Genomic DNA, 18641 nt, shown 5'->3' with positions numbered 1-18641 from the left:
AGAAAAAAATTGAAGAGTCAGTTAAAAGATTAAGGACCAGGTATAAAAAATGTTGCAAAGTTATTCATCAGTAATTGAGAAAGAATGAAAACCAATTTTTTAAAACAATTTTACAATCTAAAGGGATTGTGCCACAATCTCCCTCAAAGATACCTCCTTCTTATGCTCTATTCCCATGTGCTGCCCTCTGCATGCTTTCCCTTAGCAAAGGCATATACCAAACCCATGTGCACTCACCTGTAACCACCACCTAAGATACTCATCTTCACTGTGCATGATACTCAGACATGAAAGGCATGGTCCATTCATATGAAACACCTAGCTTTCTCTAGGCAAATTCCCTTTTCATAGGACATTCAGCATCCCCAGTAAGTACCACTTCAAGATTACCACTCCTACAACCTGCCATTTCCTTGCAAGACACTGAGGAAAGGACAATGATCCATTCTGTCCCATCTTTTCATTGAGCAGAAAAAATAGGTGTGGTGTCTGTGACACTGCACCCCATATTCTTCACAGTGATATTACGATGATATGATTATGGCACACTTATGATGCATTTTGTCCAAGATGGGTCATGTGAGGTGTCACTGGAAAAGTTATGAGTTGTTGAATATGATTATCCTATTTTTATGCAAGTATCATTTTTGTATCTAAAGTTAGGAATATTGACTATGTACCTCTATTTCAATCATGCTTACTTTGGGTGACATCCACAACAAGCCTTTCTGATACAATAATGAAGAAACCAGACAGTGCTCATGGCCCATCAACAAAGACAATGGATCCTGGAAGAACTTAACTTTCCTGTGAATGTTCCAGACAGCATGTAAGTAATGGCTGCTGTGACTCAGCAAGGTATGCAAGGGCATGTAACCAAGCCACACGACTCTGACTCCATCTTGGGATGTCTCTGTTTTTCCACAAACAGAGTGTGGGACAAAAGGGCTCCTGCCATAGGCTAAAGCTGTACAAGGCAGGGAGTGACATCATCTGTTGTTCTTCACTCCCCACACAGGAGGACTCCTGGAAACACCTGAGGAAAAAAGACTGAACTGGGGGAAGTGCTGGATCCAGGTTAAAGGGATTTCTAACCTATGTATGAAAGACCTGGGGATTCCAAAATATAAAGCAAGTGCAGCTTGTCCCTTAAGAATCTGCAAGCCTTCTTGTACTATCTCTCAGGGTGAGAAACAGCTAATTCACATCCAATCTACCTAGTATATTAAGCTTAGTTTGCTTTTTTTTATTTACTAGGTAATCTGCTTTGATCTGTTTGCTATAACTTATAATCACTTAAAATCTATCTTTTGTAGTTAATAAACTTGTTTTTTCTTTATCTAAACCAGTGAGTTTGAGTGAAATGCATGGGAAATCGTAGCGCAAGTGGCAAATGCTGTTGCATATTCCTCTCCACATGGGGGTGTATGTGTGTGTGAAATCTATGATCTTACACTGTACTAACCCCGTGCAGTGAAAAACGGCATAATGCTGGGTTTATACTATGGGGGGAGGGGTCCTAGGCTGAGAAGCTGGTGGCTATTTTGGCTGTAGCCTCTCTATTGTTTGTTCATGCAGTGGCTGATCAGAGAGCTTGCATGTAACTGCAGCTGGGTATGTCCCTACCTGTGTGAATGCTGGAGGAAGTGTAGGACCAGGAGCAGGTCTGCAGCTTGTTACAGCAGCACAATGTGAGAAGGAGCCGAGGCTGGTCTGTCAGAGGGCTCAGCGGCACCCGGGGGGGGTGGGGGGGGGAGACGACGACTCGTCATAGTGTCCAACAGCCTAATCTCTTTCTCTCTCTCTCGCTCAAGTGCACAAAGACAAGTGGCTTAATCCTTCCTCCAACCACTTCCCAAGAAGAAAAGCAGGATGTTGTGGCCTCTACTGGTCAGATCCTCCCCACAACCAGTGAAGAGGAGGGATGGGTAGTGTTCTCTAGTCTGGTCCTTTCCCACCACGACAAGCAGGTGCAGTGGCAGAAAGGTGGCCCTTTCTCATCCTGACACTCTTAACCCGGAAAAGATTAAATAAACCTGTGACCTTGGCCCACTCCACATACACATGCTGAAGCACAGATCTTACTCGGCCCCATCCTTCTAACACACTGCAAGAGATCAAGGGTGGAATGCCACTTGGACCCTGCTTTTACTTCTCTCCTCTATGAGAGACTGACCATTTTTCAGCAGTCTGTACGCTTTACTTTGAATCATGCCCATTTATCACATGAGGATTGGAAAGGAAAAAAATTCAAATAAGGAAGCACATTTATTGACAGATCACTGCCTTTGAGTAGACAGAACACCACCAAAATAGAAAGAAGTGCTCCATCTGTATAAAACTAGTATCACTCGAGAACATAATTGCTCAGGCTCTGCATTTGCTGAAAAACTGAAATAGATAGGAGTGTCAATTTTGAGGAGCCAGTATCAAATGCTACTCTCAAGAAAAACAGTTCAAGATAAGAAGCGAGAGTGAGCAGGATTAGGGCAACAGTGAAATGATCTAGTTCTAAACTTTCAATAGAAGCAACAATATCTTTTATTGTACCAACTTCAGTGGGTGAGAGAGAAAAGCATTTGAGCCACACACAGCTCTTTTTCAAGTCTTGAAAGCGTGTCTCTCTCACCAACAGAAGTTGGTCAAATAATAGCTATTACCTCACCCACCTTGTTTCTCTAATATCCTGGGACCAACACAGCTACAACTACACTGCATACAATAGGAGCAGCACCAGGATTCCACCTTCACTAACCTGACCCAACTACTCACTTTATAAAAATTAAAAAAGTGTAGCTTTCTTAGAAAGTTTTCACAAACTTTTATGCACTCTTACACAAATAATGTTTTACTTTAGTGGTAAGGACACTAGGCAAAGGAAGGTCATGATGCATCTCTGGAATGTTAAACCATTAAATCAGCAATCCAAAACAGAGCAACACCTACTTGTTTTGCTGTGGGAGTTAGTCAGTACTTTTACATAAATACCACCTTATGCTACTGTTTTAAATAACCTTCCAAATCCTCTTATAATTGAAGTCGCCATTCATTATGAAAAGAACAAAAATCAACACATTTTTCCCTACACTAGAAATATATATCATATACCCAACAGAATGTGTTACAGAAACACAATCTTAATATTGAATTTCATTGCTTTAGTAATTTTAACCTTTTTATGATAATATATGTATGATCAAGGATACAATCTTATTCTATCTATACTGGTACTTATATGCACTCGAACATCATAGTATATAAGTGACTCAGATATTAAAGAATTTGCTCTCACAATACTCAGTGAGACAGGGAAATATTATGCTAATTTTACAAATATAGAATTGAGACACAGAGAGATTAAGTGACCTGCCCAAGATCACACAGGAAATCTTTGGCAGAGTCCGGGAATCAATCCCAGATCTCTAGAAACCTTTAACCACACGGTCAAACTTTGTCCCCCTATCAGTCGTTATTTTTTATTACTTTTTTGGTAAAGAAAATCCATCTGATGAAGTTTGACTTATCAGAGTGTGAAATAAAATGTTTTCCAAAAAAGTGTAGATTTTTTAAAAAGACATTATACACTTCTATAACTGAAAACAATATACAGTAGATATAAATAATCAGGCTTCGCATAAATGTCATTCCTCACTCTTCTTGCACCCTTAGCATCTGAAGGGCACAAGCATCCCCAATTTTGGATTCTTTATACTGGCAGGATACAGCAATATATATTGCACTACAACCCACAGAGTATACAAAATTTGAATTGAAAATGCTGGGCTACCAAGGAGAAAAGGTTTGATCTTTCCCATACTATCTTAAAAGTATTAAGGGTGGGTATTAACGCTAGTCAAATGTGTGATTATTTAAATGAACGACTGAACTGTTAAATAAACGTTCCAGGACCTTATTTTTCTTTTTGGTTATTTAAAAAAAAGCAAAGTTAGTTAGCTGAGATTTTACATGCATGATGGTCAGAAAATTCAATGCAATGGCTCCTGTATCAACTCTAATTTGATCCACTGCACAGTGATTTCAGGAACCAATCTATTATATTTCTCATTTTTCATTCTTTATAAAAGTTTCTTTCAAAAAATGATGGGCCTGAAATTTTTTGTACTCATTACCAGAACAAATGTATATTCTAACTTTGATGAAAAATAACAACATTTTAACTGTATCTTAATTAAAATTTTGTTTTAACATAAAGGCATAAAATAATTAAAGTTAAACAAAATATTACACTTACCCAAGGGCTATTTGTTACAGTTTATGTGGGAACAATAACTTTGAATATCTAACTTGTGTATGTAAAATTTTAAAACTACTTTTTTAGACTTTTAATAGTTTTTGATTAAAAACCTTAAATATAAAATCCCCCTTTTGCTGAAAATTTTGACCTACTATTGTTATTTGTAACACCAAAAATTATTGTAATTGAGAAAGTTCAAGGAAAAATAAAGAGTTTCTCGTTTTTTTCAGGTTTTTTACTTTGTGTATTTGACTACCCTATAGTCAGTTTGTGCATGTCTTTCACACACAGCTACAGGGGGAATAAAAAAAAATTTAAAAGCAACACAAGCACAACTGTTAAACCATAAAATTGGCTGACTCACTGGCAGTACCTGTAAGCATTATTAACTCACTTTTCTAAACTAACTAGCTTTTAAATTATTTATGTCTGTCATGTTTTCAAATTCTCTTAATTAATAATCAACCTACTTTTCAAATTTATATTTGGTATTCCAGGAATTAGAGGCCACTTTTGAAAACTTGGATATATCATGTACTTAATAACTACCTACATAGACACTTATTAATGCTCAACTCATTTTTTGTATAGTGCGTTGCAATATCTGAGTATGAAAAATGTCACATGAAACAAAGTTCTATTTGTGCCTGTTCTGTTGTGCATGAAAGGAAAAGGTACACCAAAAGAATACCTCTCGATGCCCTGAACGGAATGTTATAAATGTATGTAATAGCCCAATCGCTCAAGAAAATTAAGCGTGTTTTTGACTTCAGTGGAATTATTTACACGTTTAAAGTTAAGCACAAGTTTAAATGCTTTACTGGATCAGGGTGTAAACAGAGCTAGTTGGGAATTTTTCAGCTAAACATCCTTCCATCAGCAAATGCCAACTGTCTAAACCAAATCTGCTCACAAGAAAAATTCAGTTTTGACAAATTTCTTGTTTTGAAAAGTCTTTAGAAAAAAATTCAAAATTCTCAAAATGACCTTTTTCAAAATAAAAAGTTCCTTTTATATTTGGAAATGACTAATTTTAAAACGTCAGCTAATTATAGTAAAAACAATTTAAAAGATTGAAACAGAAATCTTTTGAAATTATCAAAACAAAATGTTTTCATTGACCAGAGCCAACTTTTTTTTTTTTTTCGATTGTTCATGAAAATTTTTGAGATGTTTGACTGTCTCCCCAAATTCGGGGTGGGAAAACTTTTTGAAATTCAAAAACATTTCTCAAGACAGGAAAATTGTTCCCTGCCCAGCTCTGGCATAAGTGAGTTATTGCATGTTTGATCTTGTGCCACCGAGACTTTAACAATTGTACCAGCTGCTAGAAATCAAATCACACTGATGTAGGGAGAAAAAAAGAGCCACAAGAAAGAGAATGACTATGTAGCAACTAAGTCTTGTATGAAGCCTTCATGCATCAGTTACTTTGAATGAAAACAGGTTGGCCTAAGAAAAAGACTTACTATCTGGCAGTGTGAGGTTTCCAAAATGAATCTTCATCTTTCACACTACTTACACTTTGCAACCACATCTACTACATGTTTACATTTTGTTGTGTTTTACATTAGAACTAAAGGAATCTGGATAAGAATTACTTTCAGAAGTGGATATTTTGAAATTTTGGCACTACTTTCTAAGCTATGCTCTGGTAAATGGTTCTATTTTATTATGTATTGAGAAGTGAAAAAAAATATATTTCTCATTTTAGCAACATCCAAGGAAAATGGGGTTGGATCACCTTACCTATATTACATAAATGAAACGCTGATGATTGCCTGTGTGTCTGATAAACATGTGAGAAAAACTAAATTTTCTCATGTTTATCAGACATACAGGCAATCTTCAGCATTTGATTTATGTGATTTATAAATTTTCTCTTTGTAAAACCTTAAATATTGCTATCTAGTATGTCAAATCCATGTAGAATTCCTAACAGAATTTCAACGCCATACAGGGAGAGGTTCTAGGGCCAGAGGTGGGCAAACTACGGCCTGCAGGCCACATTCAGCCTGCGGGACCGTCCTGCCTGGCCCTTGAGCTCCCGACCAGGGAGGCTAGCCCCCGGCCCCTCCCCTGCTGCCCCTCCTCCCCGCAGCCTCAGTTCGCTGCGCTGCCAGCGCTCTGGGTGGCATAGCTGGCTCTGGCCAGGCTGCACAGCTGCGAGCTCCTGCCGCTCTGAGTGGCATGGTAAGGGGGCCGGGAGGTCGGATAAGTGGCAGAGGGTTCAGGGGGGCAGTCAGGGAACAGGAAGCAGTTGAATGGGGCAGAGATTCTGGGCGGGGGCTGTCAGGGGACGGGGAGCGGGGGGGTGGATAGCTGTGGGAGTCCCGGGGGACCTGTCATGAAGCGGGGGTGTGGATAGGGAGCGGGGCAGTCAGGGGACGAGGGGGTTGGATAGGAGGTGGGGTCGGGAAGTGGGAGGGGGCAGATAGGGGACAGGGAGCAGGTCGGGTCCCTGGGGGGAGGTTAGTGGTGGGGGTCCCAGGAGGGGGCTGTCAGATGGGTCAGGGGTTCTGCGGGGGTCGGTCAGGGATGGGGATCAGGGGGGTTGGATAGGTGTGGGAGTCCGGGGGGGGCCTGTCAGCATGCGGGGCTGTGGATAGGGGGCAGAGCAGTCAGGGGACAGGGAGCCGGGGGGGGGGGGGGAGGGGGTTTGGATAGGAGGTGGGGTCCCAGGAAGGGTAGTTAGGGGTGGGGGTCCTAGGAGGGGGTGGTCAGGGGACAAGGAGCAGGGGGGGCTGGATGGGTCGGGGGTTCTGAGGGGGGCAGTCCGGGGGTGGGAAGTGGGAGGGGGCAGATAGGGGGCAGGGGCCAGGCTGTAAGGGGAGGCACAGCCTTCCCTACCCAGCCCCCCAAAAAAGTTTGCCCACCCCTGTTCTAGGCTAAACCAAGAATCAGATGTGAACAAAGAAAAAGTCTTATAAAAAAAGTAGCCATTTTCCAGAGGTACACCATTAATTTTATGTAGATATGAATAATCCAGAACTCCATATTCACAAAATGCCTTATTTACAAGGGCATTATGTGGTCAGGGAAGAAGGCTGTACTGAAGTATAGACTAAGCCATTAAAACTGCAGGAATTTTCTACCTCTTTTTGTTGAGGAGTGATTCAACAAAATTAGCTCCAGATTTCCTGTCAGGTCAGGTTCTTGGGAATGACATTAGCCATCTCAAGGCCCCACTATTTCAATTTGCTGACAGGACAAAAAGATGCTGGCATAGCAATCATGACATGGATTATTACAAATTGCTCTCTTACAGCCCCCTTTCTTTTCTGTTCTCTGACACTATGAAGTTGGGTGGTGTGAAAAACGTACTGCAGGCAAGAGCTGCTGATAGTCACAAATTACACAGTTAAAAAACAAAACAGATTAGAATCGTTTGTGAAGATTCTAGTGAGGAAACTCATCTTGCACAGAAATCTTCTCTCTTATTTTAATTCTCACTCTTTTCTGTCAAAGTGAAGGCAATGAAATTTCATCAGTTCAGATTTCTGGAGATTATTGGCAGTACTGTTATCTACATCTTAATCAAAGCAGCATCTCTTTGGTTTTAGCTGCATCTTCCTACTATCACTTATGCTACAAGGTATGGTCTCTTCACACTATAAAGTTATTATGTTGAGCAGTCTGTTTACAACACTGTAGTACCCCAATATGCTTATCAAGGTGGTCCAGTATTGCTATGTAGATTGAACTGAATGTGTTTTAATCACATTCCTGAACTTTACTACAGCCCTACAAAATCAAAGACTGTACCATGTTCAGGGAACACATTTTGGCCCCATATACTCTGACCAAACCATACTGTGCTTTAAGTGTTTGGGCACTACTGTGTAGAACTTTACAATATATTGTATACAGAATCTAAAATACCCTTTTCACAGTGGGATAAGAAGGGTGCTCGTGATAACCATATTTATATATAATTGTTGCTCACGGGGTTCTAGCATGGCTTCCCTGATCAGAATGAACAGTGTATTTTTGACAAATAACCCCATGACCGACAACCCAAGGGGATAGCCGAAGGTACCATCTGACTTGCGTGCACCTTAGGGAAAATAACCCCTGTCCACAAGAGGCAGAAAAACCGTGCTAGAATTCTTTAAGCAACAGCCATATTTGAACGTTCTTATAGAGCTTGCATAGTTCCAATCCCAGTGTGTATAGGACCTAAATGATTTGAAAGTACAAAGCAAGATAATGTATGACCTCTGTGAAAGAATAAAAACAGCAGTGAAGTGCCAATGTACTTTAATTTAACAAAAACAACAAAAGCACAGTATAGCTTTAGGTTTCTACCAATATTCCATAGTAGCATGAAAGAGATGTCTTTCTCAAATTAATTATACTTAAACCATGAAACCATGTAGGACTAGGAGTTTTGACTTACTGAAAGGTGTTGTATCAGTTGGGTCAGGAGGAGGAAAGTTTTCAGTGAAGTTGACATTACACAAGTCAGTGCTGCAGCAGCAGAAGCGATACGTTCCATTCTGAATCAAGGAAGGGGTGGTTGTTACTATACACTCCTCAAAGTGACACTCCTGTGGGTCTCCTATGTGAGACCAGCATCCTGCAAAAGGAAGGAAGTGAAATGGTACCAAATGGTACCAAAATTGATTTTGCACCAGTGTTTACATTTGTATTTAATAAATATAATTAATAAATATAATTAATTAACTATTTTTTCTCCTCAACCTCTCACTCTTATCAGGCTTCTCTTGTATAAGCCTACTTTAGTCTCCCCCATCTTAAAACAAAGAACCTTGGCCTCCCCTCACTCTTAAAACTAATCACCTAGCCTCTCTTCCTCCCTTCATCTCCAAATGCCTCCTATATGCCATCTACAACTGCACTCTGGAGTTCCTCTTCTGCAGTTCCATCCCACACACTCCCCAAACCTAGCATACATCGTCTATGCTTCATTGAAACTACTGTCCCCAAAATCTCCAATAATCTCTTTCTGGCCAGATTTCAGGGCCAGTACTCCATCTTCCTTTCTTAGATCTATGCCTTTGACACTTTCTCCTTGAAATCTTGTCCTCACTCAACTTTTGTAACTTCATCCTCCCTCTTCTAGCTCTTCTTCTACCCTCTCTAATCATATTTTCAGTGTTTCATATGGTGGATCCTTCTTATCCAGCAAACTAACTTTCAGTGGGGTTACTACATGGGCTCCATCCTTGGGCTTCTTCTTTCTTTCCTTCCACAGATGAGTAGGTTAATCTTACCTGTTTGCAAGACTTCAGCTACCACCTTCAGATTAATGACTCACAAATTCACCTCTTCTCCCAGAACTGTTCTCCCATTCATCAAAACCCACATCTTTACCTATTTTTCTGACATCTCCTCACAGGTGTCCAGCTGTCACCCTAAACTCAACACGGCCAAAACAGAGCACTTGATCTTTCCCCTGCAGATCCTCCCTTTTTCCTATATTTCTGACACACGGGCAACAGTACCATCCCCTTAGTCACCTGGGCCCACAAACTGGATGTCATCTTTGTCTTAGCCCTCTAAAGTCATAAAATCAGGCCATGTCTAAATCCTGCAGGTTATTCTTACATAATATGTATAAAATTCTGTCTTTTCTTATCTTGTGTCTTGACAAATGCAAGTTCTTCCTCTCTGGTATTCATTAAAGCAAACTTGTCTCACTGAATCCATACAAAATGCTTCTGTTAAGATTATCCTCCTGGCTTGCTGCTCTGACCACATTACCTCACTCTGAGTTCCACCAGCACTACAAGAAAAAATTTCTCGTCTTTAGTTTGAAAGCCTTTCAAAAAGGCAGCTTTGTCTTCCTTAACAGCTCTAATAATTTATTGCAATGTTCCCCATCACTTTCCCTTCACCACTGTTCCCAACCTTCTTCCACTAAATTCCTTTTCCTATGCTCTTATTTTTATGTTTACTAACTCCCCTATTCCTGCCATTATCCTTCATCCAACCTCTACCCCAATTAAAATCTGCCAAAATATATTAAAAACAACCCAGCTTAAAATAATAATAGCAACTGACTGGAACACTGCACATTGTGTCTTTAAATATGAAGTGCTCAACTCTTCCCTCTGTTATGCTACCTTCGATTGGATTCATCCAGTGCACAGAGCCCCTTTGCAGTGGAAAGTCTCCCTGGAGAAGGCCATTCAATAGTACGAGACACCCACAACCATCACCCCTTCCAGGACATCTGCAGTAACCCAGTGCTGCCCAGGAGGTACACTGGCCACAATTTAAAACTGTTCTGCCTGGTAGAAACGCTAGAGGACAAAAGAGCAAATATCCTTGGGGTAAAGGCCACAAAGCACAGTTGCAGATTACAATCATTTGCATGATAAGGCAACTATGTTGCCAGCAGTAGTGACTCAAGCCCCAATCAATTCCTCTAAATATATTAAAAATTTTGTGGAAAAGAACATTTTCTGTATCCAGAATGGATTAAAGTACTATTCAGATACCTCTAACAACTGATTAAAGAGAAACAGATGATCTAAGTGAAAGATTAAATTAATGTTCTAGCCTTTCAACTCTGGAGATTGGGAACACATCTTGAGTTAGGTTACAAGAAAAAAATACATGGTGTTTTTACCTGGTTCCCAGTGATATTTACACAGTTCACTAAACTACCACAGTGTGGTTATCTGATGTGATTAACAGTCTCTAATGAAAAATGACTTAGAAATGGCCTAAAAATTCTACACCTGGATTAAATGGCATTTGATCAGAGTAAATCTGACTTTTACTGTAGCTATGAATCTCTTAACATCCTTGATCACTAAATACCAGTTCTCTAGTGAGCAAGATTAGTTGATTAGTGAAGTATTTTTCAGAAAATTATAATTTTGTGACATATTTATTATATTCATGTATAGAGTCCTTCATAATCAAACATATACAGTCAATGTAAAATGAACATCTCTGATTAATGAGAAGTTTACTCTCTATCAGGCATCTTGCCAACTTAGTAAACGTACTACAATTCACCCAGGAAAGCAACTTTAATCTTGATATGCAGGGTAATAAGGTGTTTTATGCCTAATTTGCCTTGAACTATGCACTGAAAATGTACCTATTAGTCTTTCAAAGCACTTTTCTTTTTTCAAAAGGAACTTTCTGTTCACACCTAATAAATTGCTATGCAGTTTCAGAAAAAGAAAAACAAGATTTGTCTAATTGTTTAGCAAAAAAAAAAGAAAAAAAAAAGAGCCTCGCAACTTAAACCCTTCATACCAACAGGTTACTTCTACACAAAAGGATTGGCAAAGTTTAACGGTTGCTTACCTTGTTTTACTAGATGTATGTCTCCTTCTCGTGTTTTTTCCCAAAGTCCATAGCAGGTGCTGCCTTTCATACACAAAATTGTGCCATTCTCCTGAGAGATTCGACTCTCGCTGATTCCATGGTCTTGTTGATATGGGTCCTTAAATGCACACAACCGCTCCTCACTCTGGGTAGCTTGAGAAGAAAAGAAAACAAGAAAATCATTTCTAGATTGTAACCAATTTTTCATTAATATGTCTGCATATGTGCATACATCATAATCAGCCCATGGGTCTCGCACAGAAAGGGTGATTTAGGTCTTTCAAAAGTAAAAATCCAAGAGCATTTTGTTCTTGGCATATGAACATCTATCCTTTAACCTGTAATCCCGCAGTCACAAACAAAGCTAAGGTCTACCCCAAGGTTAATATGATGACAACAAAAGAAAAACATTACTAAGTGCATTAAAAAAATTTAGATTTCCGAAACTTTACAGGTACGGAACACAAATTATTTCAATGCACAGTGTGCATCAGTTGTGAGGCTTCTCCAGCCTACCTATTATGATTGCTCGGTAGTGATGTGGTACACATCCTTTTGCCAGGGCGAGTGTGTTATCATTTAATTACTTCCAGATCCTTTTGGCATCAGGAGCTAGATCAAGCTGAACTCTGATGGGCTCCCACTGGACTAGCATAAACAATATTGGAGTGGACTGAGTCACCAATGGGTGGTGGGTATAAGAGGCTTGGGGAGGCTAAGCCTTCCCAAACCGGCAAGAAATGCTGGATGCAGCGCGCCTCCTTTTGGAGGCGTGCTGGCCAGCCACCTTTGGAGCAAAGCTGCTGGTAGCTCGTGAGAAGTGGGGGGCCACCAGCGCCCAGACCGTTGCCCTGCTCTCACTCTGCCCCGAGACCCCGCCCTTGCTTCACCATTTCCCCCAGAGGCCCCCTTCCCACCCTCCGCTCACTCCTCTCCGCCTTGGGGGAACAGGGGCAGGAAGAGGTAGAGTGGGGGTAGGGCCTCAGGGCAAGAGGCCAAGCAGAAGCAGGGCCTTGAGGCAGAGCGCAGGAGTGGCTTTGGGAGGAGGAGGCCAAGCAAGGGTGGAGCAGGAGCTGGGGTAATGATCAGGGCACCAGTGCCCCGTCCCCACACACACACTTCTAGGGAGCTTCCAGGGCTCATGCCCAGCCATCCCAAATGAGAGAATCACATGTTGCCTGTGGAATCGCCCATTCAATTTTCTTTTTGTCTCCACTCTTCACAAATCTATTCCATTGGGACCACTTTCTTCTCCCCAGCATCACACCTATTGCTACCTCTGCACACCCCGTTTAGCAAAGGGTGCCAAGAAAGAGCATTAGCAGCAGAGTGGAAATGATACGATCCTGTCCAATGCTTCTGGGTGAACAAACGCTGACAGGAGCAGCAGCACATGCACAACCCTCTCCTGTGGAATTCACAGTAGGATATTTTAAAAATTCAGTAAAAGAGGATGAAAATGAATACCCTGATCCTATGCCAAATTATCTCTTAATCTTAGATAATTGTCATTAGCCTTCTCTGAGTATATATATTCCTTTTAGAGTTCATATTAAAAGATCAACAAACTTCAAAATATTTGAATAGCTAGGAATTCAAAGGTTTTATCCACAGGATTTTTGTCCTTTTTTCTATTTATATAATCACCATCACTTTCATAAAGGCACAGTTCATGATACTAAGCCTATATCATACCTTCATTAGTAACAGAAAACAAATATCCTTAAGGAGGACCTCAGTTGAAAGTCAACAAGTGCAAAGTATCTAAATTAGTTCCATTTTTACAACACCAACATACTTTTCTTTGAAAGTGATTTTGTGAAAAGGACACACTAAAGTTGATGCATAGGAATATGGACACATGAATTCAAACACACTATGATGATAATGGTCTACACTATGCTCCGTAGCAAAGATAATGTCCTATTAAGAATTTGCACTACACATCTATATGTAAGCAGCTGTAATCTTGGCTCTTTCAATTCCAGGAAATGATTACTACTAATAGGATGCACTGTTTAGACAATAGACAAGTGACCTCTTGGGATAATTAACTCTGAACTTTAAAAAAAAAATCATTAAATTGTAAATTATTAAATGCATTTATTTTGCTGGCCCACAAAGATATATGTCTTTATAAGAATGTGATGAATACTGCAATAACATTCCCATATTATAACCAACCCAAAAGTGTTTATAATTGTTTGGTAGCAATAAGATTAAATAAAATTTCCAGAACTGGAAGTAAGCTACTCTTAATTATAAAACCATAAACATGCACTAAGGGGTCAAAAACTCAAGATATTCCTGATCCTGAGAACCCCACATAAAGGTAGACTGCTAAGCAAACTAGCCTATAAATAATAATACCAGCAACACTTTGTGGTATCTATAAATATTACATTACACACAAAAATAACATTAAAGTTGCAATATCAACAATAAGGTTGCAAAATCAAGCACTCAAAGGTTCAGAAATGTCTGTTTTAAGGTTATCTGTGCAACATTAAATTGGCCCCCTTCTGCATATGTATTATTATATACATACATATATATATATATGTATTATACAATCTTTAATTACAAAACAACATACTACTATTTAAACAGAACCCCGGCCCTCATTCAGTGTTCCAGATGGACGATGCTCACTTAATGAGAGCTACTCAATATTTTGTTTTCTGCTTATTGTTTACTGTGTGACCCAGATCTTATTTACTGCACCTTATTCAAATCCTACTATGAAGAATTATTTTCCTCTCTGGCTTTCTTATGGTACTCATCACTATATTATCCGAGTGCTTCACAAACATTAATTTATTTATTTTCACAGTACCCTGTGAGGTGAGCTAAGTTCCATTTAAGCTGCACAGTCGTGCAGCAGGCTATCATGGATCGCAGAGGTGAGGAGAGACGCCTCTCCCCCGGCCCTGGGCTGCTGCTGTGAGAGAGAGCTCAAGGGAGTCCTCTCTACCTCCGCAGACCTGGGGCAGCCTGCACCTCAAACTCCTCATCCCCAGACCCACCCCAGAGCCTGCACCCCTAGCCAGAGCAGTCACCTCTCCACAGCCCAACCCTAGCCCCGAGCCCCCTCCTGGCACCCTAAACCCCTCATCTCCGGCCCCACCCCAGAGCCTGCACCCCCAGCCAGAGCCCTTACTCCTTCATACCCCAACCCTCTACCCTAGCCCTGAGCTCCCTTCTGCACCTCAAAACCCTCATCCCCGGCCGCACCCCCAGCCAGAGTCTTTACCCCTCCACACCCCAACCCTCTACCCTAGCCTTAAGCCCCCTCCCACACCCAAACCCCTCATCCCCAGCCCCACCCAAGAGCCCACACCCCCAACCAGAGCTCTCACTCCCCCACACTTCAACCCTCTGCCCCAGCCCTGAGCCTCCTCCCACACTCCAAATCCCTCGGCCCCAACCCCACTACTCATCACCTCCATATTGGTGCATATTACAAAATTCATTCCACACATGGATGTAAAAAATTAGAGGGAACACTGGAGGTGAGGTTTTAACCCCATTTTACAGATGGGAAACAGAAGCAGGGAGAGATTAGGTTCAGAAGTACACACTAATTTTAGGTGTTCAATTTGAGACACCTTGGACTACATTTTCAGAGGGCTTAGCATTATATAGCACTTTCTATGTTCAAAGCACAGTTCCCACTGATGTCAGTTGCAGCTGGAACTGCTTTGCACTTCTGCAAATCAGACCCCTGTGTCTGTGTGATGTTGATGCTATACATAGATGAAAGATGACCATTTGTCTCATTGTTGATACCACTGTTATACAGTTGCAACAGATCCTGTACAAAGTATGTCATGGAAAGTGTCAATGGAAAAGTTATGATTTGCTAAATATGATTATTTTGTTTATATGCATGTATCATCTTTCCATCTGAAGTTATGAATATTAGCTATGTACTTGCATCTTAAACATGTGTTGTATCCCTGGGTGATACCCACCAGATAGGATTTACATTAGGGCTAGACAGCTGTGTGTTGATGGCCAGCCAAGGGCATTCCACTCTTATAATGAGCCATTGAAGAAACTCATCCCATCCAGATAGCTCTTCCTGAGGGTGCCTCACACACCAAGGAGCCAATGTCCACCTCCTGTGATTCAGCAAAACATGAAGGAGCATGTGATATGCTCATGTGACTCTGGACTCCATCTTGGGTCAGTAAATTTCCATGCATATGGCAGAGGATATAAAAAGACACCTAAGACATCTCCATGTTGCCTCTTACCTGCTCTAATTCTCTCGACTGTGGATTTACAACTAAAAGGAGCATCTTGAACTATGGACTGAGAACCTTCCAATTGTTTGGAAGTTACCAGAGAGACTTTACAAGCCAGCAGTTTATCCCATCACTGCTACAAACCTGATATAAAGACTTTGCAATCATTAGTATGTATATGATCTATTAACCATTTATCACACATCTTGAATACTGTATGCAGATGTGGTCGCCCCATCTTCGTGGAATTGGAAAAGGTTCAGAAAAGGGCAGCAAAATTGATTGGGGTATGGAACAGCTTCCGTATGAGGAGAGATTAATAAGACTGGGACTTTTCAGCTTGGAAAAGAGACGGCTAAGGGGAGATATGATCGAGGTCAATGAAATCATGACTGGTGTAGAGAAAGTAGATAAGGAAGTGTTGTTTACTACTTCTCATAACACAAGAACTAGGGGGTCACCAAATGAAATTAATAGGAAGCTGATTTGAAACAAATAAAAGGAAGTATTTCTTCAAACAACGCAAGTCACCTGTGGAACTCCTTGCCAGAGGATGTTGTGAAGGCCAAGACCATAACAGGGTTAAAAAAAGAACTAGATAAATTCATGGAGGATAGGTCCAGCAATGGCTATTAGCCAGGATGGCAGGAATGTTGTCCCTAGCCTCTGTTTACCAGAAGCTGGGAATGAGCGACAGGGGATGGACCACTTGATGATTATCTGTTCTGTTCATTCCCTCTGGAGCACCTGGCACTGGCCACTGCCAGAAGACAGTATACTGGGCTTGATGGACCTTTGGTCTGACCCAGTAGGGCTATTCTTATAACTTTCTTTTTTTTAATTAATAAATCTTTTATTTAGTTTACTAAGGATTGACTGGCAGCGTGATATTTGGGTAAGATCTGAGATTCATATTGACCCAGGGATTTGTGTCTGATCCTTTACAATTAGAAAGAACCTCACATATGGTGAAATGGGTTTTCAGTAACCTCTCACTATATTAGATTGTGCTGCCTGGATGAGAGCCAAGGGCTGGAATATCTAAAGGGGTCTGTGTTTGTCTTCTGATTAACTAGTGTGGTACTGCAGACGCTCTTTCATTACTGGTTTGGTGAATCTAATTACAGAGCAAACCACCAGATTTGTGGATTGTCTGTCCTATTTCTTACAATCTGCCCTGAGGGTGGCATTCTCAGTGTGGCCCATCCCAGGCAGATCAAGCACCAGAAAATGAGGAACACACAATTAGTGACCACCTACATGACCCTGATTCACCCCAATAGCAGGTCAACCCTGTGCACTGAATGGGAAAGGGGTCCTGTGGGAAAAAGTAGGATATGAAAATATAATGAAAGATTGTATCATAATACATACACACAAGGGGGCCAAGTTAATGTTACACAGGCAGCCTTAAATTTTGGCATTTCCTAACTTGAGGGCTTGACTTGGGAACCTTAATAATGTTCTTTTTAACATCAGGTTATTTTTGTGTATAATGTTCTAGGTTTTAACAAAATATTAATTGAAAATACAGAAAATCCATCATGTTGTATTGTACTGACAACCACATGGCTCATCAGCAGGGTGAGAACCTTTAGATCCACCATGCAGACTTAAGCTGAGTAATTGATAGTAGTAGGAGGCTGTCATCCTCTTTGTAGAACCAGCAGTAGAGGGGGATACAATACTTTGCCAGTAAGCTTCACAGATATCTGCTGACAACAGCAGAATAGAGAGACTCAGGAATTTTTCTTGGGGCCACTACAGGCTCTGTAGGGAAGTGTGTCTAGTGGGCACAGTCTCTTCTGCCCATTTCCCCCCAAGCTTGACCTCCTTCTGCCTTATCTTCCAAAATGTTCCTATCCCAGTCCCATCTCTTCCCCAACCTAGCTTCTCATCCCAGTCCCATTCTCCACACCCAGCCAGTCCTAGTCTCTGCTTCTCATTCCAGTTCCAGTCTCCTTGCCCAGCAAGCCTTAGTCTCACTCCTCTAAACTCCCCATCCCAATCTTAATCTCACTCCTTCAGACTCCCCATTCCAGTCTCCTTGCCCAGCCAGTCCCAGTTCCTCTCCGCACCATCCTAACCTCCACCTACTCCACCCTCACCCATGTTCACCATCCCCACTCCCTCTCCAGGCTCACCGACCGATCTCTCTATGACTCCTTGTCCTAAACCTCTCCCATGCTCCAGCTCCTTGTCAGATCGGTCTCCCCCTTCTCCACCTGATCTCTTTCCCTCTACCCCACTACTTCTCAGTCTGTCTCTTTAGCCAGCCAGTCCTAGTCTCCCCGCAGCTTCTCATCCCATCTCAACCCCATCCCCCACCTCCCAGTTCCAGCCTCTTTGCCCAGCCAATCCCAGTCTCCTCCCTCCAGCTGCCAATCTCCTGGCTCATCTAGTCCCAGCCTCATACTCTGTCTTCCAGTTTCCATGCCCAACCAGTTCTAGTCTCTGTCTTTAGCTCCCAGTCCCAGAAGTCTTGCTCAACCAGCCCTTGGCTTCTCATCCAACCTCAGTCTCCCTCTCACATACTGGCTCCCAGTCTCTGAGCTCCCAAATTCATCCAGGTTTCAGAGTAGCAGCCGTGTTAGTCTGTATCCACAAAAAGAAAAGGAGGACTTGTGGCACCTTAGAGACTAACAAATTTATTTGAGCATAAGCTTTCATGAGCTACAGCTCACTTCATTGAGTTGTAGCTCACAAAAGCTGTAGCTCATTTCATCGAGCTATAGCTCACGAAAGCTTATGCTCAAATAAATTTGTTAGTCTCTAAGGTGCCACAAGTCCTCCTTTCCTTTTTTCAAGTTCATCCACTTTCCCAG

At 41.4% G+C, this 18641-nt stretch overlaps 1 protein-coding gene across 2 annotated transcripts in view; it reads right to left on the bottom strand.

Annotated features, from left to right (window-relative positions):
* BMPR2 (bone morphogenetic protein receptor type 2) overlaps positions 1 to 18641 on the bottom strand; it is a 178215-nt gene that overhangs the window by 67436 nt on the left and 92138 nt on the right. The window contains exons 2-3 of one of the 2 annotated variants that reach the window (XM_077830120.1): positions 11546 to 11719; positions 8655 to 8834 (exon numbers count right to left, since the gene is read on the bottom strand). In XM_077830120.1, coding sequence (XP_077686246.1) covers positions 8655 to 8834; positions 11546 to 11719 — 354 coding nt within the window. Of the gene's footprint in view, positions 1 to 8654; positions 8835 to 10344; positions 10387 to 11545; positions 11720 to 18641 lie in introns of those variants that run through there. The other variant, XM_077830121.1, reaches the window with a different exon arrangement.

Source organism: Eretmochelys imbricata, chromosome 11 (genome assembly GCF_965152235.1).
Source record: "Eretmochelys imbricata isolate rEreImb1 chromosome 11, rEreImb1.hap1, whole genome shotgun sequence".
Lineage (NCBI taxonomy): Eukaryota > Metazoa > Chordata > Testudines > Cheloniidae > Eretmochelys > Eretmochelys imbricata.
Note: the sequence above shows the minus strand (reverse complement) of the source record. Positions and strands in the feature narration are given on the sequence as shown.